This window comes from Melospiza melodia, chromosome 2 (assembly GCF_035770615.1).
Source record: "Melospiza melodia melodia isolate bMelMel2 chromosome 2, bMelMel2.pri, whole genome shotgun sequence".
NCBI lineage: Eukaryota > Metazoa > Chordata > Aves > Passeriformes > Passerellidae > Melospiza > Melospiza melodia.
Window position 1 is genome coordinate 10,648,297 of NC_086195.1, and position 17,251 is coordinate 10,665,547.

Genomic DNA, 17,251 nt, shown 5'->3' on the forward strand with positions numbered 1-17,251 from the left:
GGTTCCTGGCCGGATGACTTGAGACATATAGATGCCAGACTTCTCTCTGGCCAGCACCATGGTCCTGTCTGCATGACAAGGCCTCTCTGAACCTTTCCATTGGAAAGGGCTTGTAAGCATCCTTGTGGAGAGGATGGTGGCACTGGCCTTTTGGTTTATAGAGACATGAACTTTTATGCATTTTTAATTTTCAGTTTTTAATACACTTGTCTGTAGTAATTTTTTTAAATCTTGAGCAGTCAAAGCTACATTTGCTGAAATTGTCAGAACTTTTCCTCTCCAAATGGTTGAAATATTGTCATAAAAATGAAAGTATTGGTGTGTCTAATTATATTGGAAAGTGACTGTTTATGCACAGATTACTCTTATTCATCAGAAATCCTATAATTGAAAAGTGGTTAATATAGAATGATTAAAGTAAGAAATAATAATGCCTATCTGTGTTATCCAAACAAACTTCCCAGTGCTTTTATTGGAGGCGTTTATTAATCTAAACATGCACAGTATATCATTAACGTATTTTCTTGCATGATTGATCGATTGAATTAGTTGTTCACGGGGAGAGGCATGAAGTACCTAAGTATAATGGGAGGCAGGGAAAAAGGGAAGAGAAATTGACTTTCTCCAGGAGATATATTAGCAAAACAAATGAACAATTTTTGCTAAGCAAAATCAGCATTCATTTCTGCATACTGGAGAGAGTGCATTATGTAGAGCATCATGTAGAGCTGAAGGTCAAGGCCAATCTGCTTGCTTCATATTTTTCAGTGATCCATTATTTACTCTTGCTTGGTCAGAGTCACTGGTGCTTCCAAAGAGATAAACAACAAAAAAATAAAAGAAATTGCATCAAGGAGAGGCTCTACAAGGTACCTTAGTTACCATTGTCATGTGCACACACCACCACAATAGAACTCAAGCACCCTGAATGCACCAATCAGTCCCTCTAGTAGCAGTGAAACAATTAAAACAAATAGATATGTCATTGCCATAAGCTGTAGATGGGCTAGGAAGAGAGCTGTCATCCAAATAGGCTGGAGTTTCTCTGCCTACTGAGTTTCCAGTACTGTAAAAAGCAGAATACCACTTGATGAGTGTTTTGCCACTTGTCATTTATTTCTGCTTTTTCCAAACTGAGGACAGATCTGTATAAGACAAAAAATTATGTATTTGTGTTATTGAAGATTCTGGGAGCGCAACCCATGGAGCTTTCTCTCTAAAGCAATTCATTCCATATGGGTGGGTTGCTATAATTATATCTATGCAGATGCTGAATCCACTTACAATATGCAGAAACCACGGCTGTTGTTTGTGCAGAAAAATGCAGAAAAAGCTAGAGACAAAAGCCAGCTATTAATCTGGCCTATTAGTATGTGGACAGAATGACTGATACTGGTTTCTCCTCCCAGATTCTCCATTTGTCTCTGGGCTGTTTTTCTATGCAGCTAGTGCACACAAAGGATACAAATACTGGTGTACTGCAGTTTCCTTCTTCTCCAAAAAAGATAATTTGAAATATTTTGGGGATTTTTTGGTTGTTTTTTTACCCCCCAGAAAAAAATGGCTACTTCCCATAGACCTGATGTGTCTAGGAATGTCTGTGTGGTTGAACTGTATCTCATCCACTGTGTACTGTGTTGCAGGGCAGTAATACTGAAGATAAACCACAGTGGGTCATCCCTATAATGCCATGCTTCTTTGTCTGGAAACACTTTTCGTCATTCCCTCATTTCCCTCTCTTCCTTTTTGCAATTCTAAGGTATCTGGGTGGGATAGGATTCTGGTAAAGTATATTTTGCCATACCAGATGCTCCCATTCTCTTTTCATTGTTGTATGTCTCACTAATATATGAAAATATTTTTCTGGATATTTTAATCTATAATCTTCAACATTTTAAAATCCACTGGATTAGAAATTAAGCCTAGGTTGAGCTCTTGAGTACTTTAGATCTTCCCTGCAAATACAAGGTATATGATCTATGCTCAAAATCATCTGTCGTGAAATACCATGTAAATTCCTTCTTGCTGTGTCTATGATTTAGAAATCGTAATGCAGCTAGAAGTGTGAAATATTAAGCATATCTTTTATGTACTTGGAATTGACAGCAACTTCAAAGTCAGTCCTCATTCATTGCCTGGTTTGTTTCACTTCAGCAATGACTTGAACTGTGAACAAGAAGGAGCTGACAGTATTTTCATATAGGCACTTTATAGTTGTGCACTTTGCAACTATATGATAGGACTATCTCTGTTGCGTTGAATGCAAAATTAGCTTGTTGATACGTGCTGCTACAGACCGAGGAACAGATGTAGTAATTCTACTTTATTTACATGAAATCTCTAAAAAGGCATTTTCTGGCAGCATGCTAGGAATAAATACAGTATCACATATAGAAGCGGCGCCGTGCTATGTTAGCTCCTTCAGGTGTCAGCTGTGCCATTTGGATGTGGGCGAGAGCAGGGAGTCAGATCCCTCCCAGAAGGGCTGGGAGCTCTCTCTCATTCAGCAACTCAGCATCAACCGGCCCCTCTGCCCAGGGTCTGTGCTGAGCACTGTGCAGGGGCACCCACGGGTAACACCCCTGTGGGAGTCCCAGAGGAAGATATCAGATATTCTGACTTTTTATTTCTACTCATTTTTCAAAACAGAAAACCATCTTACCTTGTTTCCTGGTTTCTTTTTGGGGTCTGGGTTTTTTGGTTTGGATTTTGTTTGTTTTGGAGTTTTTTGTTTGTTTGGGCTTTATTTTTTGCTTTGTTTTGGTTTTTGTACATTTAGTTTCCCCATCCGCCTGCCCCCCTCACCATTTACTTTCTGTGACTTGGATCTCCCCTGAGCTCATGTTTTCAGGTTTGTTTTTCGCAGCCAAGACCTTGGGGAACTTTACTGATACTCGAAATTTGTGGGAAGGAAGGGGCTATCAGGGTGAGGAGGAATTGCAACCATAGAAAAGTTCAATGCATATAATCTGAGTAGAGAAATGAGGCTTAAGTAAAAACCTATGAGTCTTTTGAGCTGAGAATACAAGAACTGGTGGGTGATGCTGAGCTGGCAGCTGCCACAAGGGAAAGCTTTGCTGGGGAACTCAGCCTTTTCCCCCCTTCCTCTCTCCTCTTTTGCCATTGTGCAAAAACTGAGGAAGGAGACATTACTCCAGTGATAGTCCTTGCTCTTCCCTCACTACTTCAGTTAACTATGGGGTTTAAGCCAGGCTGTTGCCTGTGTTGAATTGTCCCTTTTTTCTCTCACAGGTATTCAAACTTTCCACCGTGGGGCTGGGGTTGTTTATTTAGCTTATGGGCAACCAGAAACATTAAAGATGAAATGCCTTGACTCTGAACTGCAGGCAGAAGTGGTGGGAGGAGACACAGCTAATTTGACTTGGAGGATGATTGATGTGTAGATGTCAATTTCTATTAATATTCTTTTGAAATCACTGACGCAAGCGTGTTTTTCCCCCACTCAACAGAAAATATAAATAGAAAGACAACAAAACAACCCTATCCCTTTAATTCACGATACTCAGAAGCAGTTAAGCAAACTCTGTCATTTGAAAGTGTCCTCCACAGGCTGGCAAAAAGCAGCTTATGGTGGTGCTCTTACCACTTTAAGAATATCAAGATACTGTGACAGAGCTATCCATGTACTGTTAAAATGTATAAAGAACAAAAAGCAAGTGTCACCTACAGATAGGCTTAGATAAATTGCTTAAAAATGTACAGCTCCCTCATTAGACAGCCATTCATTGCATGAAAAGAACTAAATGTATTTGTCGAGGTGTAGCTATAAAAGCCACGTTCAAAATGAAACAGAGTTGAGAGCCTGAACGCACAGCACTCTTATTCAGAAGTAGCTTTCGAGCAGAGAGTTTCAACGGGAAGGTGCTGTTTGCTTGGACAAAAATCAGCAAACGTTTAGCTGAAGCTGAATAATTCAAGCGTGCACGAAGAGCTTTCTGAAGAGAAAAAACGCGAGAATAAAAAAAGAGAGAAAATCTTCAAACATTTGCATCAGCCTTAGAGGACAATACAAGCAGCAGGATTTGAAACAGATTTACAGATGCACTCTCTTTAGGCAGGGAGAATGCTCATTAAATGCAAGATGCTTCTGTGGCTCGTGGGCTTGCACGGAGGTAGAGGTTTGCAAGACTGACGTATCAGATAAAGTCAGAGTGGTTACCACACCGACGGTGTAGCAGCTGCATAATAAATGATGGAGAGAATCATGTTAGGCATGCCCACCTAACCTAACTTGAATCATGCGAAAGGGGAGCTGCTGGAATTCAAATAGACTTTCTGGTTCCCAGCAGTCGGCAGTAATAGAATGCTTTCAGGAAGATGACAGATGCAGGGGAAAGATGCTGTTTTGCACTATCTTGATTTGTTACGGCAGCCAACTTATTGGCATGATGGAGTGACAAGAAAAGCAGCTGGCATGGAAGGTAGGATTATCAAAGCTATTGCATCATTATGAATGTAATTAGAAACTGACCATGACAAAGCATATGCTAGAATGAGCTGTCATTGATGACAGAGGATTTGTTGCCGAGGTCTTGAAACTCTGAAAACAAAATTCCTCGTGCAAAATGGATTTTGCAGTTTCATTTATGCTCGTGTTACTCTTTCTTTCCTGCTTGCCTGCAAGCTCGGGGAATTGCTTGCTTGAAAGAGAGTGTTCTGTTAGGATGAGACTGAAGAATAAAGTATTCTCTAAGTCTCTGAAGCCTCAGGTAGATAGAAACAAACAAATGTGAAACAAGACTGGGAAAAGCTCCCTCTGATTCACTAGCAAGCTCTGATTGATATATTGGCATATTGAGGAATTCCAAGGAAATGAAGATGCATGCACTGAATGCTCTGGTATAATGAAAGGATATTATTGCATGTCTCTGCTTTACAGTTAGTTTTTACGACAGGTTTTATTCCCCGTCAGTTTTTAGCTCTTGACATTTATCAGGTTGTTCAGAATTATATAAAGAAAATACATCAATATCTCCTGCAGGGTTTCTCAACAACTCCAGCATCTGTTTCAGCTATTGAACTGTATTCACGTTTTGCCAACTTGATGCCTACCCAGCTGGTCTGTCATTTCTCGCTTGATTACTGTTCTTAATTTCTCTGTATCAACTTGTTTCAGACAGCATTCTGAAAGCTGTTAATGAGAAATGACAGTAACTGCTTAACTGTTGAGAACTTGAGTATTCTCTTATTTTTGAAACATTAGAGAGCATTTCTGTGTGCATTTTATTAAATTCATGTTCTGTGCTGCACTGTGAGGTTTTCATGTAATAATTGAATGTAGCTGTGAATACTTTAGATGGGTCACAAACAGAACTTTTAACTGAATATTTTGAGACAGTTTGAGAAAATTTACAGGTGTTTTCTTTGGTGTAGGTATTGTTTTATTACATGATCCTTCCTCCTGTCCCCCTCTCCCTCCACAACATATATATTCTCCCTCTCTGTCACGGTGAACAGTCATTAAGTGTATATTGTATATATTGAAATATATTTTATCACCACTAGGGTGAAACGGCTGAGCTGCTCCGAACAGGTGATAGGAACAGGTTTAAAACAGACGTCAGCTCTATCAGAGTGGATCGCCCTCGATCACAGAAGTGAAAGTAGTGCTTTGTAAATGTAAGGCATTCTCTTTCTTCCTATTCAGAGGTTCAACAACCACTCAAACGCTGCTTGATAGCTCTCGGGCTATGATCATGTTAAATTACTTGGATCATTTTGCTTTACTAAATGCTTTCTTCTATGTAAACTCCATTCTTCATTAGATTTATAGTTTTTTTTCACAGGGGATAATCAAGAAATCTCTTGTCAAACTGGATATTCACTTTTCTGACTTTATCTTAAATTACTTGGTTGGCTGTACCCTGTGCTGTCTTGTCAACAAGGATCAGGCTATTAAAGACAAAATGTTGCTGAGTAAAACTGTAACAGTTTTAGAAAGATAGATGTTTCTAGATACACAGCAGTGAACCAGCCTTTGGAAAGTTTGAATGTAAGGATTAGTAAAACTAATAGCTAGTGTTATTTAGCTTGAACATTTCCCTGTTTTGATCATCTGCAAGAGACATTTTAAATGATTTTGTAACTTCTGGGAGGGGAGATGCACTCATTAACAGAGAGGATCACTGTGGGGTATGAATAACCAGAAATAGTTCTGTAGTTTTGATGAAAATAAAATTTTATTCTGTTTCATAGAAGTTCAATTAAATGTAACAATACTTTTTCATTGTTGATCATGGTGAAACCATAGAGGGAGTAACCCCTATAAACACCTTAAGTCCCATTCTCCTTGTCAGGGTAGCAGTAAAACTGTTTAAGATTACATATATTATATTTGTACTCCTGAAGCTGCTTAGTCTCTTCACGTCTCTGGAGTGCTGGCTGGCAATCATGCAGTAGTTACTTAAAATGTTTTTTTCCCTGAGACGCCAGTAATTGTAACTTCATGCTGTCTGTGGCCATCACCCAGCTGACAAGTGATTTTATAGTTTGTTTCTGTTTTCGCTCTAGTATTTGATTTTAGCTTTCTCTTTCACTGATGAATTAATAGGACACTAGGTGGAGCCAGCTGTTGATTATAAATAGACCTACAGTAATACAGGCCTGTCTAATGAGCAAGCTCGGTATATAATGCTTATTATTAAAAATAACAATTTAAAATGTTAAGAATTGAGTTGAAACTTAGTCATGAAATTATAGATCTGGCGAGATTAGAGGAAACCATATATTAATTTTCCTTTCCTTTTATTATCTTAGAAACTTGTAATCAAATAAGAAAAGTAATAATAAGGAAAGAGCATCTACATTCAATAAAGAGGGCTAGGAAGCAATGAACGGAAACAGAAAAAGAAGAGAGAAGTAGCAATAAGAACCAGCAGATGTTTCTACTATAGATACATGCAGATATCCAGTTGTGTGTTTATCTGTACATCCTTTGCCTGATGCACACAGATTTTCTCTCATCCTTACATTTAAATCTTCCTTCCGTTCTGTCTTCCTGAAGTAATTTATAGAGCTGACATCTTTCACTTTATATTTAGATATGGATTGCATGTTTTCAAATCTCTTCTTGGGAGGGTGTTCTAGAAGGTGTGCAAGGGCACAGGGAGTTGTCACTCATATGTTGGCCAGACATAATTAAGAAAACTCTGGAAGGTTATTTTCTGACTGAGGTGGAATCTAGTTGTATGCGCTCCTTCACATTATTCTGGTTATTAATCCTAGTCAAGGATAAGGAATCTGTAGTCCTCGGCAGTGTGACAACACAAGAAATATACACTCTCTTCCACACAGATATACAGATATGTACATCAGGTGTGGTAAAATATTAATTCAGCCAAGAATAGATAAAAATCAGGGTGTATGTTGATACTTGGTTACATGAACTGAAGAGGAAAAAACATGAAATAAGAAGTGTGAGGTGACAGGCAAAAACAGAGATTAAGGATGTAGGCTGGAGCAGTCTGGCAGAACAATGACAATTCCCATCAGCCTCTGTTAAGTTAAGCACTTTCAAGTTCAGTCAATGCCTTTTTCTTACAGGATTAAAAGGGAATTAGGGTAGGGAGAGGCTCAAGTTAATGTGGAAAACTTGTGGAGGAGGGAAATGACAGCCGCCTAACACTCCAGGAGTAATGAAGTTTAGAAGACTGGAGATTGACCTTTTTGGATGTTATTCATAGAAACTTGTAATTTTAGTAGTGACATGAGGGTTAGAATGGTCCTGTTAATAGAAAATCAAATTGTGCATGGACTTAGTGCTTTTTGGAGGAGCCTTGCAAGAAGCAGTGCTGCACTGTCAACCCTTAGAGATCTTTTTTTGTTGTGAGCTGTGCAGTTTGTGCTCAACAGCAGAAGCATGGGAGGAGGTCAGTTATGGTGGAGACAAAGATTGTTAATTTTGCAAATCACTGAATTGAGGCTAGGCCATGATAATAGGTTTTTAAAATTTATTGTAATGGATAGTCTTAGCCAAAACCACGACCTGTGAAATGTGTTATGGTGTCAGCACATCCATGTCTGCTTCTGTACATTTTCTGTCCACCAGCACCCCAGGACTAGCTTTGAATGGCCTCATCTTGACATGTCCTGAATTTTCCTTCTGACTAAAGGAAGATGTGTGTAGTGTGGCAGCTCTTGGCTTTCTGCTGCTGGTCACCTGCTGCTTCACTCAGTTTGTGGTTCCTCCTGAAGAAGGTTGAAATTTTAGTTGAGAAATACCCACAGTGTGGGTGTTTCTGACCATCTTGGGCAAGGGTTATGGGAGGCTGGGCCACAAGAAAAAAGATGTGCTCTTTCTCTCTGTCAGTCAAAGCTGCCCTTTTAAAAATCCACTAGAATGAGGAGAAGGGCAGGAGGAGGGGAAATTGCACATAAGGTGAGGAATGAAAGGGCTTTGGGTTTTCCATGAGACAATCATTTGATGAATGAATGATAATTGCCTTGCAAGAAAAGCATAAGGAAAGGCACATATGGAAGTCAAATTGTCCAACGGATGTTAGTGAGCATCTGGTTATGTACTGCCAGAAAACATTATACAAAGACATATTGTATCTAAGCAAAATGTATTAATAAATTAAGGCTATTAGCAAAGAGAGAAGTATTTTTGTCCTTCAAAACACAGAGTTCACATTTTGTAGGTTTTTAATTTAGTTATTCATGCTGTGTAACAGAATTAAGATTACTAACAATTTAGAGAGGGACATGCTTGATAATAAATGCTAAAGAGTATCCTTTCTCTCTAACCCTTATAGACGTTGGGGTTTTTTGGGTTGGTTTGTTTTATTTTGGTGTGGTTTTTTGTTTGTTTGTTTTGTTTTGTGGTTTTGGTTTTTTTTTTTTTCACAGAATATTAAACCATATATCCCTGAAATCATATATTTTAACCTCTTCCTCTACTCTGCCTTTGTGAGATCCCACCTGGAGTACTGGGTCCATGTGTGGGTCTCCTAAAACAAAAAAGACATGAACCTGCTGGAGTGGGTCCAGAGGAGAGCCATGGAGATGATCAGAAGTTTAGAACACCTTTCCTACAAGGACAGGCTGAGAGGGTTGGGGTTGTTCAGCCCAGAGAAGAGGAAGCTCTGGGGAGGGCCCGGAGAAGCCTTCCAGTACCTAAAGGGCACTTACAAGAAAGCTGAGGCAGGACATTTTACAAGGCTCTGTAAGTGATAGGAAAAGGGAGAATTGTTTTAAACTGAAGGAGGAAAATTTTTAATGAAAAAGCAAGTGAGAGGGGTAAAAAATGGGAACGAGTTTTCCAGAAAGGTGGTGCTTGTCCCATCCCTGGAAACATTCAAGTTGGATGGGAGCTCTGAGCAACTCAGTCTAGCTGAGGTTGGACTAGATGACCTTTAAAAGGTCCCTTATAATTCAAACTATTCTATGATTTCTTAAACTACAAGGTAGCAGTGGTGTTGGATCTTTCCTGCTCTATGCCACTAGCTCCAAAATATCCATGAGATTCACTGCAGAACTGAGGATATGAAACAGGAGCTGGACATGATAGACCCAGTGATGCAGTCATGAAACAGGCAGAGCTGAAATGGAGATGTAAAAGAAGAGAAATCAGGGCTTTACCAGAAATGGAAAAAGAGAAGTAATAATAGTTTTGCTTGCATTTTTTTAAATTGTTCTCAATGGTCTGAGCATCTGCGCATCAGAATAAGGATGCAAGATGCACCTGTTTGTAAAAATCAGGAACTTCTGGCTGCACTGCAGTTTATTTGGCTTTTGTTATCTTTAGTTTAGATCTTAGTCTTAAAAAAGGAAAATCTGAAAAGTAAATCATGATCAGTCAAACAGGTTTTTTTTGTTAGTATCCTCAAGTTGCCCAGCTTAGTACAAGGTCTTTCTTTCATTTATGTTCCCCTGAAGATCCTGCACATAGCACAACCAGTTCTCTGAATTGCTGGATGATACAGAAGCTCAAGATGGCCAAGGACATACAGTTGGTTTTGACCAATGCTGACAAGACTCTTCTTTTTTCTTTCTTTTTTTCCCTTCCTCTCCATTCCCTCCTGCCCAAAATTTGCCACAACTGGGTAAATCCGAAGATCAGAAAAAATTAACACAAAAGTTGAACAAAAACTGAGCTACTTGAAAGTTGTGTTTTCTTATCTAGTCTCACCTTCACCTCTTTTTGTGTCCTTCTGATAATTAGGAAAAAAGCGTATGAGGAATTTCTTCGTGGCATCAAATTTTTTTAGCATTCACTTTTGATCATCTATATTGATCTGTTTCCCTGAAACTTAAAAGCCACACTAAATAAAACCACCACATGCTGCTTTCTGTAGACTTTCTTTTTATGACTAACTTGTTATTTTTTTACAGCCATTATGCAGGTCACACTTTTGCTTTTGCGAAAAATAAAGCACAGATACTGAGAAGAAGTTAATGATTTTATCTCTTTTTTTTGTAACAAAAATCTTTTAAATATTCCCACACTGTGCTCATATTTAACACATCTTTATTTCATATTACTACAAAATATCATTTATAATGGGAATTCCTCTGTAATTTTATATTAATGGCCCCAAATGGTATTTGACAAATATCCCATGATACAAAAACCATTTTTTCAAAGAGCAAGCTGAAATTTCATCAATTTGTTTTAATTAAGGGTTTTCACGAAAAACCAAAAAAACCAAAAACCACAAAAAACACCCCAAAACTTTTCACTTTCCAGTCCCAGGCTGGTTTCCATTCACTGTTGGTAAGGATTGCAAACAATTAAATACTCAACCTGTTGTCTTCAGTAATGATTGCAGGCCCTGAATTGTGACTGAATCAGGTTTGATAACAAGGCAGAAAAGCAAAGGCATTAAACACATTCATGTACATGGAAAGTGTTATATCTATATTCTTCTGAGTCCTAATGGAAAGAATTTTTTTAAACAGAGTGCTTTAGTGAAGTAGTTTTGCTGCCATTGAAATATTCAGTGACTGAAGATTGAAGTTAAGGGTATTAAGAACTTTAAGATGTTTATGGTTCAGTGTCTGTGATAACTCTCAAGCTAATAGTAAAATTACTGAATTCTCATTTCTTAGTGGCCTTGTTTTGGACTACTGAAAGGCACAAGGGATTTTTATCTTATGAATGAATTTGGTACTTAGCAAAACATTTCAAGAACAGTGAAATAAATTGCCAGCCCAGTGTGATTAAATCTATGTCTCCAGATATTTCTGCAGAAGCCAAGAACCAAAAGCATATCACAGATGTTGATAAATCCCTAATTATATTTATTCCCAGGCTGTGTTATTTTTCAAAACTTCAGAAATAATGAGAATTAGGTAAGTGATCAGTTATGATGCTACCTGAACCAAGAACAAACAAATCCTGAGGCAGTGAGGGTTATGAGGAGACTCTCAGGCTGCTAATTTAAGGACGTAATGAAGAAGCAAAAATTGAAAATTCTTGACATACTCTGGCATCATATGCCAGGTAAAACCAGCACAATCAAATGCCCTCAGAATGTGAAAAATCAAATATGGTTTGCTTCCTTCAGAGAATCTGTTCTTAATTTCCTGTTGGGTTTCTTTAGCAAGGTAAAAACGCTTGAAGTAATAATATCTGATTGTCTGTCAAAATACCTAATCCTGCACTTTTCTAACAGGCACTGTTTGTTGAACTGTGTGGGCCTAAATGTGACTTTGAATCATCAGCCTTAGACAAAGTGTTAGTGCAGATGATGAGGGCCCCATAACAGTAGGGAAGTTGTAAACTGCTGAAGAGAACCAATTAGGGTTATTCCTCTGGCAACAAGCAAATGAATTTTTCCTTAATGAGTCCTTAGTGAAAATGGTATTTACTGTGATATTCTGTGTGACCTGGCCGACCCATCCAAAAAGAAGCAGCCCAAGCAGCTCTGTTGTTGTAGCACACAATTTTGTATATCTGCCTAAGCCTAGAGAGCAGAACATGTATTAATTTCTTATTATCTAATGTGGATGCTTTATTATCTATTTTGTGACATCAGTGTTTGTGGCATGTGAGAAATCACAGAGAAAAGTGACTTTGCTCTAGGGAACAATATGTAATTAATGTGAAGGGTCTGCATTGTATCTTGAAAACCAGGCACAGAATGATGACTGCAAACCTTGACCAGCTGTGAAGCTGTAAATACCCTAAGCAGAAGAGGGATTGCATTTTATGGCATTCTTGGTGCTCACAGTTTGAGGATTTTACACTGAATGAAAATTGTGCTGTGCAGAGACGAGCCACCCATTGATGATTCTGAGATGCCATGGAAACAGAGGTACCCTTATTAGGCATTGCAGTTTGTGAGTGAGCCAGAGATAGGTATGTCATTGGGAATCCTCCACAGCCTGTACTTCCACAGAAACACTGAAACAGAGGGAGAGGGACATGAAACATCTACACTGAAAGAGAGAATAAAAGAGCCAGTCAGTTAGATGGGGGAGATGCAGTGGTGTCAATTCAGAGGACTAATTCTGCTGTTGCTTCATGCAACTTGTTGCAGGCCAGGCCAGGAGATAACTTTTTACTTGAGTGAACAACCATCTCAGAACAGCATTATTATGATCCAGGAGAGAAAACACAAGGTACTTGGTTTGTGTTGCAGCACAGTTTTCTGGTTTAACACCTTACCCCAGAAGTTGTAGAAAAATGAGAAAGCACAAAGAAACTACTGCGAGGTGTATCAGTGCTGAAATCGTTGTTTTATTTTGTTTATTAGGTCAGTGTCCTGGTTTGATAAGGAAGTGAGTTTTTTGGGAGGTTGTGGTCAAGGAGGGAGAATATATTTTCATGGGGGCACTGACATTATGCCAGCATCAAACCATGACAGCCCCATCTCTCTCCAGTTAGTTTAAAGGGAAAACAAACTCCTGTTGGTAGTTGCAGCTGGACAGAGCTGCATTGACAAGACTGGAAAAGCCATTTTTTGTGCCCCCAGTGTAGGTATGGGACTGGGAAGCATTGGCCTCACCCTCATCAGCACTCCCCTGGATGGAGGTGTGGAGAGAGAACTGGGCACAGAGGTTTTGGCAGTGGCGATTCCTCTTTCCTAGTGAATGTATTTGGCAATGTTGATGGCCCAGGGGAAGGGGCTCAAGGGGTGGCCTCTAGGAGAAAAGGCCAGGGGCCTGACCCAGCTGCTTGCAGCCAGCTCCAGTGATCCACTCCAGGGCACAGCCAAGCTGGTGGTGCCTCAGGAAAAGCCAGTTTGAGGAAGGGTAAAGCTCTGCCCTGCACCAGTTGAGGGGAAAACAGTGCGAAACAGCAGGAGGAAGACCAGGGTCAGAGGAGGATAGGAGAAGGTGCTCCCAGTTCTGGAAAAGAGATTCCCTACAGCTCTTGGAGAAGACTGTGCTGGAGCAAACACCCACAAGGCAGTCCCTGGAGGACACAGGTGGGCTGCCCTAAGGGAAGCTGCCGCCTATGGAGAGCCCACAGAGGGAGTGGGTAGTTCCTGAAGGGCTGCAGCCTGTGGGAGGATCCAGGCTGGATCCAGGGGAACAGTGTGAAGAGGATGGAGCAGAAGGGAGGAGCTGTTCCAGACTGAGCACAGCCCCCACTGCCCATCACCCTGTGTCCTGCAGAGTCAGAGCAGTGGGAGGTAAGAGCCTGGGAAAAGAAGGGATATGGTATTATTTCAATAATTTTGTCTTTGCTTTTTGCTATCCCACTCTAAATTAATTGGCAATAATTTACATCATTTTCCCCCAATATGAGCCTGTTTTACCCATGACATAACTGGTAAGTTACTCTCTGTGTGTTGACACAAGATTGTGCATTCTGTTTTCTCCTCTTGTCCTGTTGAGCCTGTGTGGGGGTCTGGCTGCTGACCAAGGTCATCCCACCACAGTTAGGTTAAACAGAATTATTCCACCTGAGCTTGCCGAATTGACAGGACATAATGACTCAAGGTTGGTCATTTTTAGGGATAACTGGTATTAGAGTGTGTGGGTGTGGACCACAGCTGATACTTGGGAAAACAAGAAAGTTTGTAAGGTTAAACTGCTCTCTATTTAAAGCAGAGTCACTCCAGAGGTATTTATCCAGAACTTGCCCTGAAAAGATGATGAAAATACAGAGTGCAAAGGACATTATTACTGTTTTAAAGCTGCTGTAGTTTGTGTAGACCTGAGCTAAGATTAGGGGCATGAGGAATTTATTTGAGCAACATCAGGAGTGTCTTGCATTGCTAATGTTTTTGTGTCCTAGAGAGGGATTTAATGTATCAAAAATATTCTTTAGCTGTACTTATAACATATAATCAAATCTTGAGTTTAACAAATTCTAAGGATGTTTCCTCACTTTTAAGCACTTAAAATTGAAAGAGATATGGTGCTGTGGCTGTGACAGGCTATTAATTCAAAAGGGTAAAAAAAAAAAAAGAGGAAAAAAGCTTTATTAAAAAAGATATGTCATAAAAATAATCACAGAAGTGTTTTTGTCCTTAAGAAAAGTGCTTCTCAAATGGGTGTCTTTGGCATTTTACAACACACTGGTTATACAAATAATATCTGTTTTTCCTAACAGAGTTTGTGGGAATAAATGCTTTTACAGTATTTGAATTGTTTCATCATTCTGAGGCAATCAGGGAAGGAAAAAAAGACATTGGGTCTTCAAGTTGAGAAGGTGTCAAGAAATGTTTTATGGGGCTGCTGTCAGATGGGGGAAAAGCAGCATGTCCTTTGCAGGGTGTTGGAAGCTGTCTGGTGTAACAGGTTGTATTCTGGAGATTGACTGGGCTGCTTTTCTACCATGGCTAACAGGATCTAGGTTTGAACCAGTGCAGTTGTTCAGTAGGGGCGCTGCCTGTAAAGGAAAGGTGTACCCTTGCAGAGTAAATGGAGGTGGGATGGAGTTTGTCCAGGGATGTTCAGGAGCCACTTTGGGGCACCTTGTGTTGATGGTATCGCAAGAGAAACTTGTTTAAACTTTAAAACAACAAAACAAACCATATATATAATGCATATATATATATATATACATATACATATATATATATGTGTGTATATATATATATGTGTGTGTGTGTATATATATATATATATATATATATATATGCAATGGGCATTGCCTTGGGACCATCTTATTTTATTAATTAATAATTTCAGCTCTTGTACTTAGAATTAAAGAGCTTGGTTTGTTGACCCTCTGAGCTTCAGATATTGAGAGTCTGATAGCACCAAGCTTGTTTCTACATGGAAAACTGCGGAACTGGAAGTGGTTCCTCTTCCAAGATTTAACTAAAAGTGGGAAAAGCCTTATTTTAATTTTTGAGGTTGTAGGCCTCTGAAGGCCTAACTCAACACAAAGGAAATGTAAAAGATTTGGAAAATGTAAGGAGCCACAATTCTTTTGTTGGGGCCAAGACAGTTTTTGTTATTTATTTTTATTTATCTGTTGGTATTTGGATTGTGCAACAGCTCAGCAGTGGTTTTGGCCCACTTGTCAAAATTTGTGAGGTGGATGTTATTTCTGGCTTCTTTATGGAATTTAGAGAACAGGCTTAAACATCAAGGTGAACATTAGGGTTCAGTGGAGACACCCATGGAAATCTGGCTTTTCGTGGATATCTCTCCTTCCTACAGTGAAGTAGACTTGGGGAGGAGGCAGCAAACTGATTAGAAAGGGTCAAGTTCACATCTTCATCTGTTCCTTCTGGAGGTCACTCAAAGTGTATTTATGGAAGCCTGGCAGTACTTTCTCTCCTTGTAACCAAAGAAATGAAATTACCCCAACCCATTACTGGAATGCAGTGTTAATCTTTATTGCAGATGCATTTTTAGATTAGATATGTGATGTTTCTTTGTACATTCTGGCATGTTGCTTTGCACCTGGAAGTAATTTGTCTGGGTGGTAGTGCTTGCAAGTAGTTTGGAATACTCCAACTCCTTGTAGCAAGTAATGAGCTCCATTGCTCAAGAGCAATATAGGAGATATGTGGTGAGTTACTACAGAACCTGAAAGTGAGCAAGAGAAAGCTCATCTGTACATGAAGCAGGATTAATTTCATTAATTACATTATTATAGTTTCCTAAATTTTGGCTTGTTCTTTCAGGTTTTTTGATACTGTAATACTACCAGGTTGCAACATCGAATATTTTGATTGCTAATATTAATACTGATACTATTTCAGGAAAAAAGTAGGGCATTAAAGACCTTCTGATTAAGGCACAATAGAGAATAGAGAAGCCACAGTAGAGAAGGAGGTTTGTTTTTTCTTTCTTGGCATGAGAAATAAGGGTGCAGTAGATACGCCTAAAATGAAGCAGCTTCTATTTACTTCTGTAACTATTTGTTGTAGAATGAGTCCCTTAAGAAAGAGAGAAAAGTTATTTGGGTCTAGAGAACACACCAAAGAACACATCTTTGTGTATATTTGAAAATTTTTGTTTTTCTCCATGCATTTCAAGTGACTCACAGCATGGTACCATCATGGTGCATGAATTCAGCTCAGAGGAAATAAAAATTATGATTTGAGCCCTCAGATATTTGCTCCTTGGTAACCTATCTGCAGTCATTTAAGATCAAGCCTGAAGTTAAATATTAAAGTAAATGTTGTTAACCCTGGAAAGTAAACAGCATGAGAGTGATTGAGCTTGTTTCCCTCAGGAGAGTGGATAGGCAGATAGTGAAATACCTTGAATAAAATAATTGAGAGAATTAAGTGTTTCCTATTTACGTACTCAAGTGTTTTATTCTGTGTTTCTGAACACTGAACATTACATGTCCTCCAGGGTAAAAGTCCTTGTAATTCAGACTTTACAGTGTTGAGAACAGCAGCGTGATTTTGTGTGTGGAGCTGGCCTGAGAAGGAGCATTGACAGAACCTGTTCCCAGGCAGGGAGATGCTGCCTCACCCTGCAACACGTGCCTGGCACTGCTGACAGTGGCACAGCACCCTTTGAAGCAGCCTTGCACCTTGTGCTTAGTGACTGAGGGTCACCAGGTTCATCTCTGGGAATCTGTGCTCTCTGTTTGGAAACACAGGAAAAATTGGGGTTTGCAGGGGAAGAGCCCCCATCCCAACTTTCATCCCAAGTTCAGCTGTAACCTAACTTAGTGTTAGAACTACTGAGTTGACTTCCTACATCTTCTGTCTCAAAGACATTTAGGCATTAGTGGTGGAATACCAATACCTTCTCTGTGAGCTAATTTTATATTAATTATTACAGGGCATGTGTGTTTCTTCCTGTATCAGTTCTCCATCCAGGGAACCTGAAAAGCAATTGCTACAGAAAGGAGAACCATTCT

At 39.4% G+C, this 17,251-nt stretch overlaps 1 protein-coding gene across 9 annotated transcripts in view; it reads left to right on the forward strand.

Moving 5' to 3' along the window:
* Positions 1-4,314: 4,314 nt before the first annotated feature.
* Positions 4,315-17,251, forward strand: part of DMD (dystrophin) — a 1,043,904-nt gene continuing 1,030,967 nt past the window's right edge. For 2 of the 9 annotated variants that reach the window (XM_063182212.1, XM_063182260.1), the window contains exon 1: positions 4,315-4,442. In XM_063182212.1, the coding sequence (XP_063038282.1) occupies positions 4,346-4,442 (97 nt within the window). In that variant the 5' untranslated portion in view covers positions 4,315-4,345. The remainder of the gene's footprint in view (positions 4,443-17,251) is intronic. The other 7 variants (XM_063182186.1, XM_063182172.1, XM_063182182.1 and 4 more) reach the window with 5 other exon arrangements.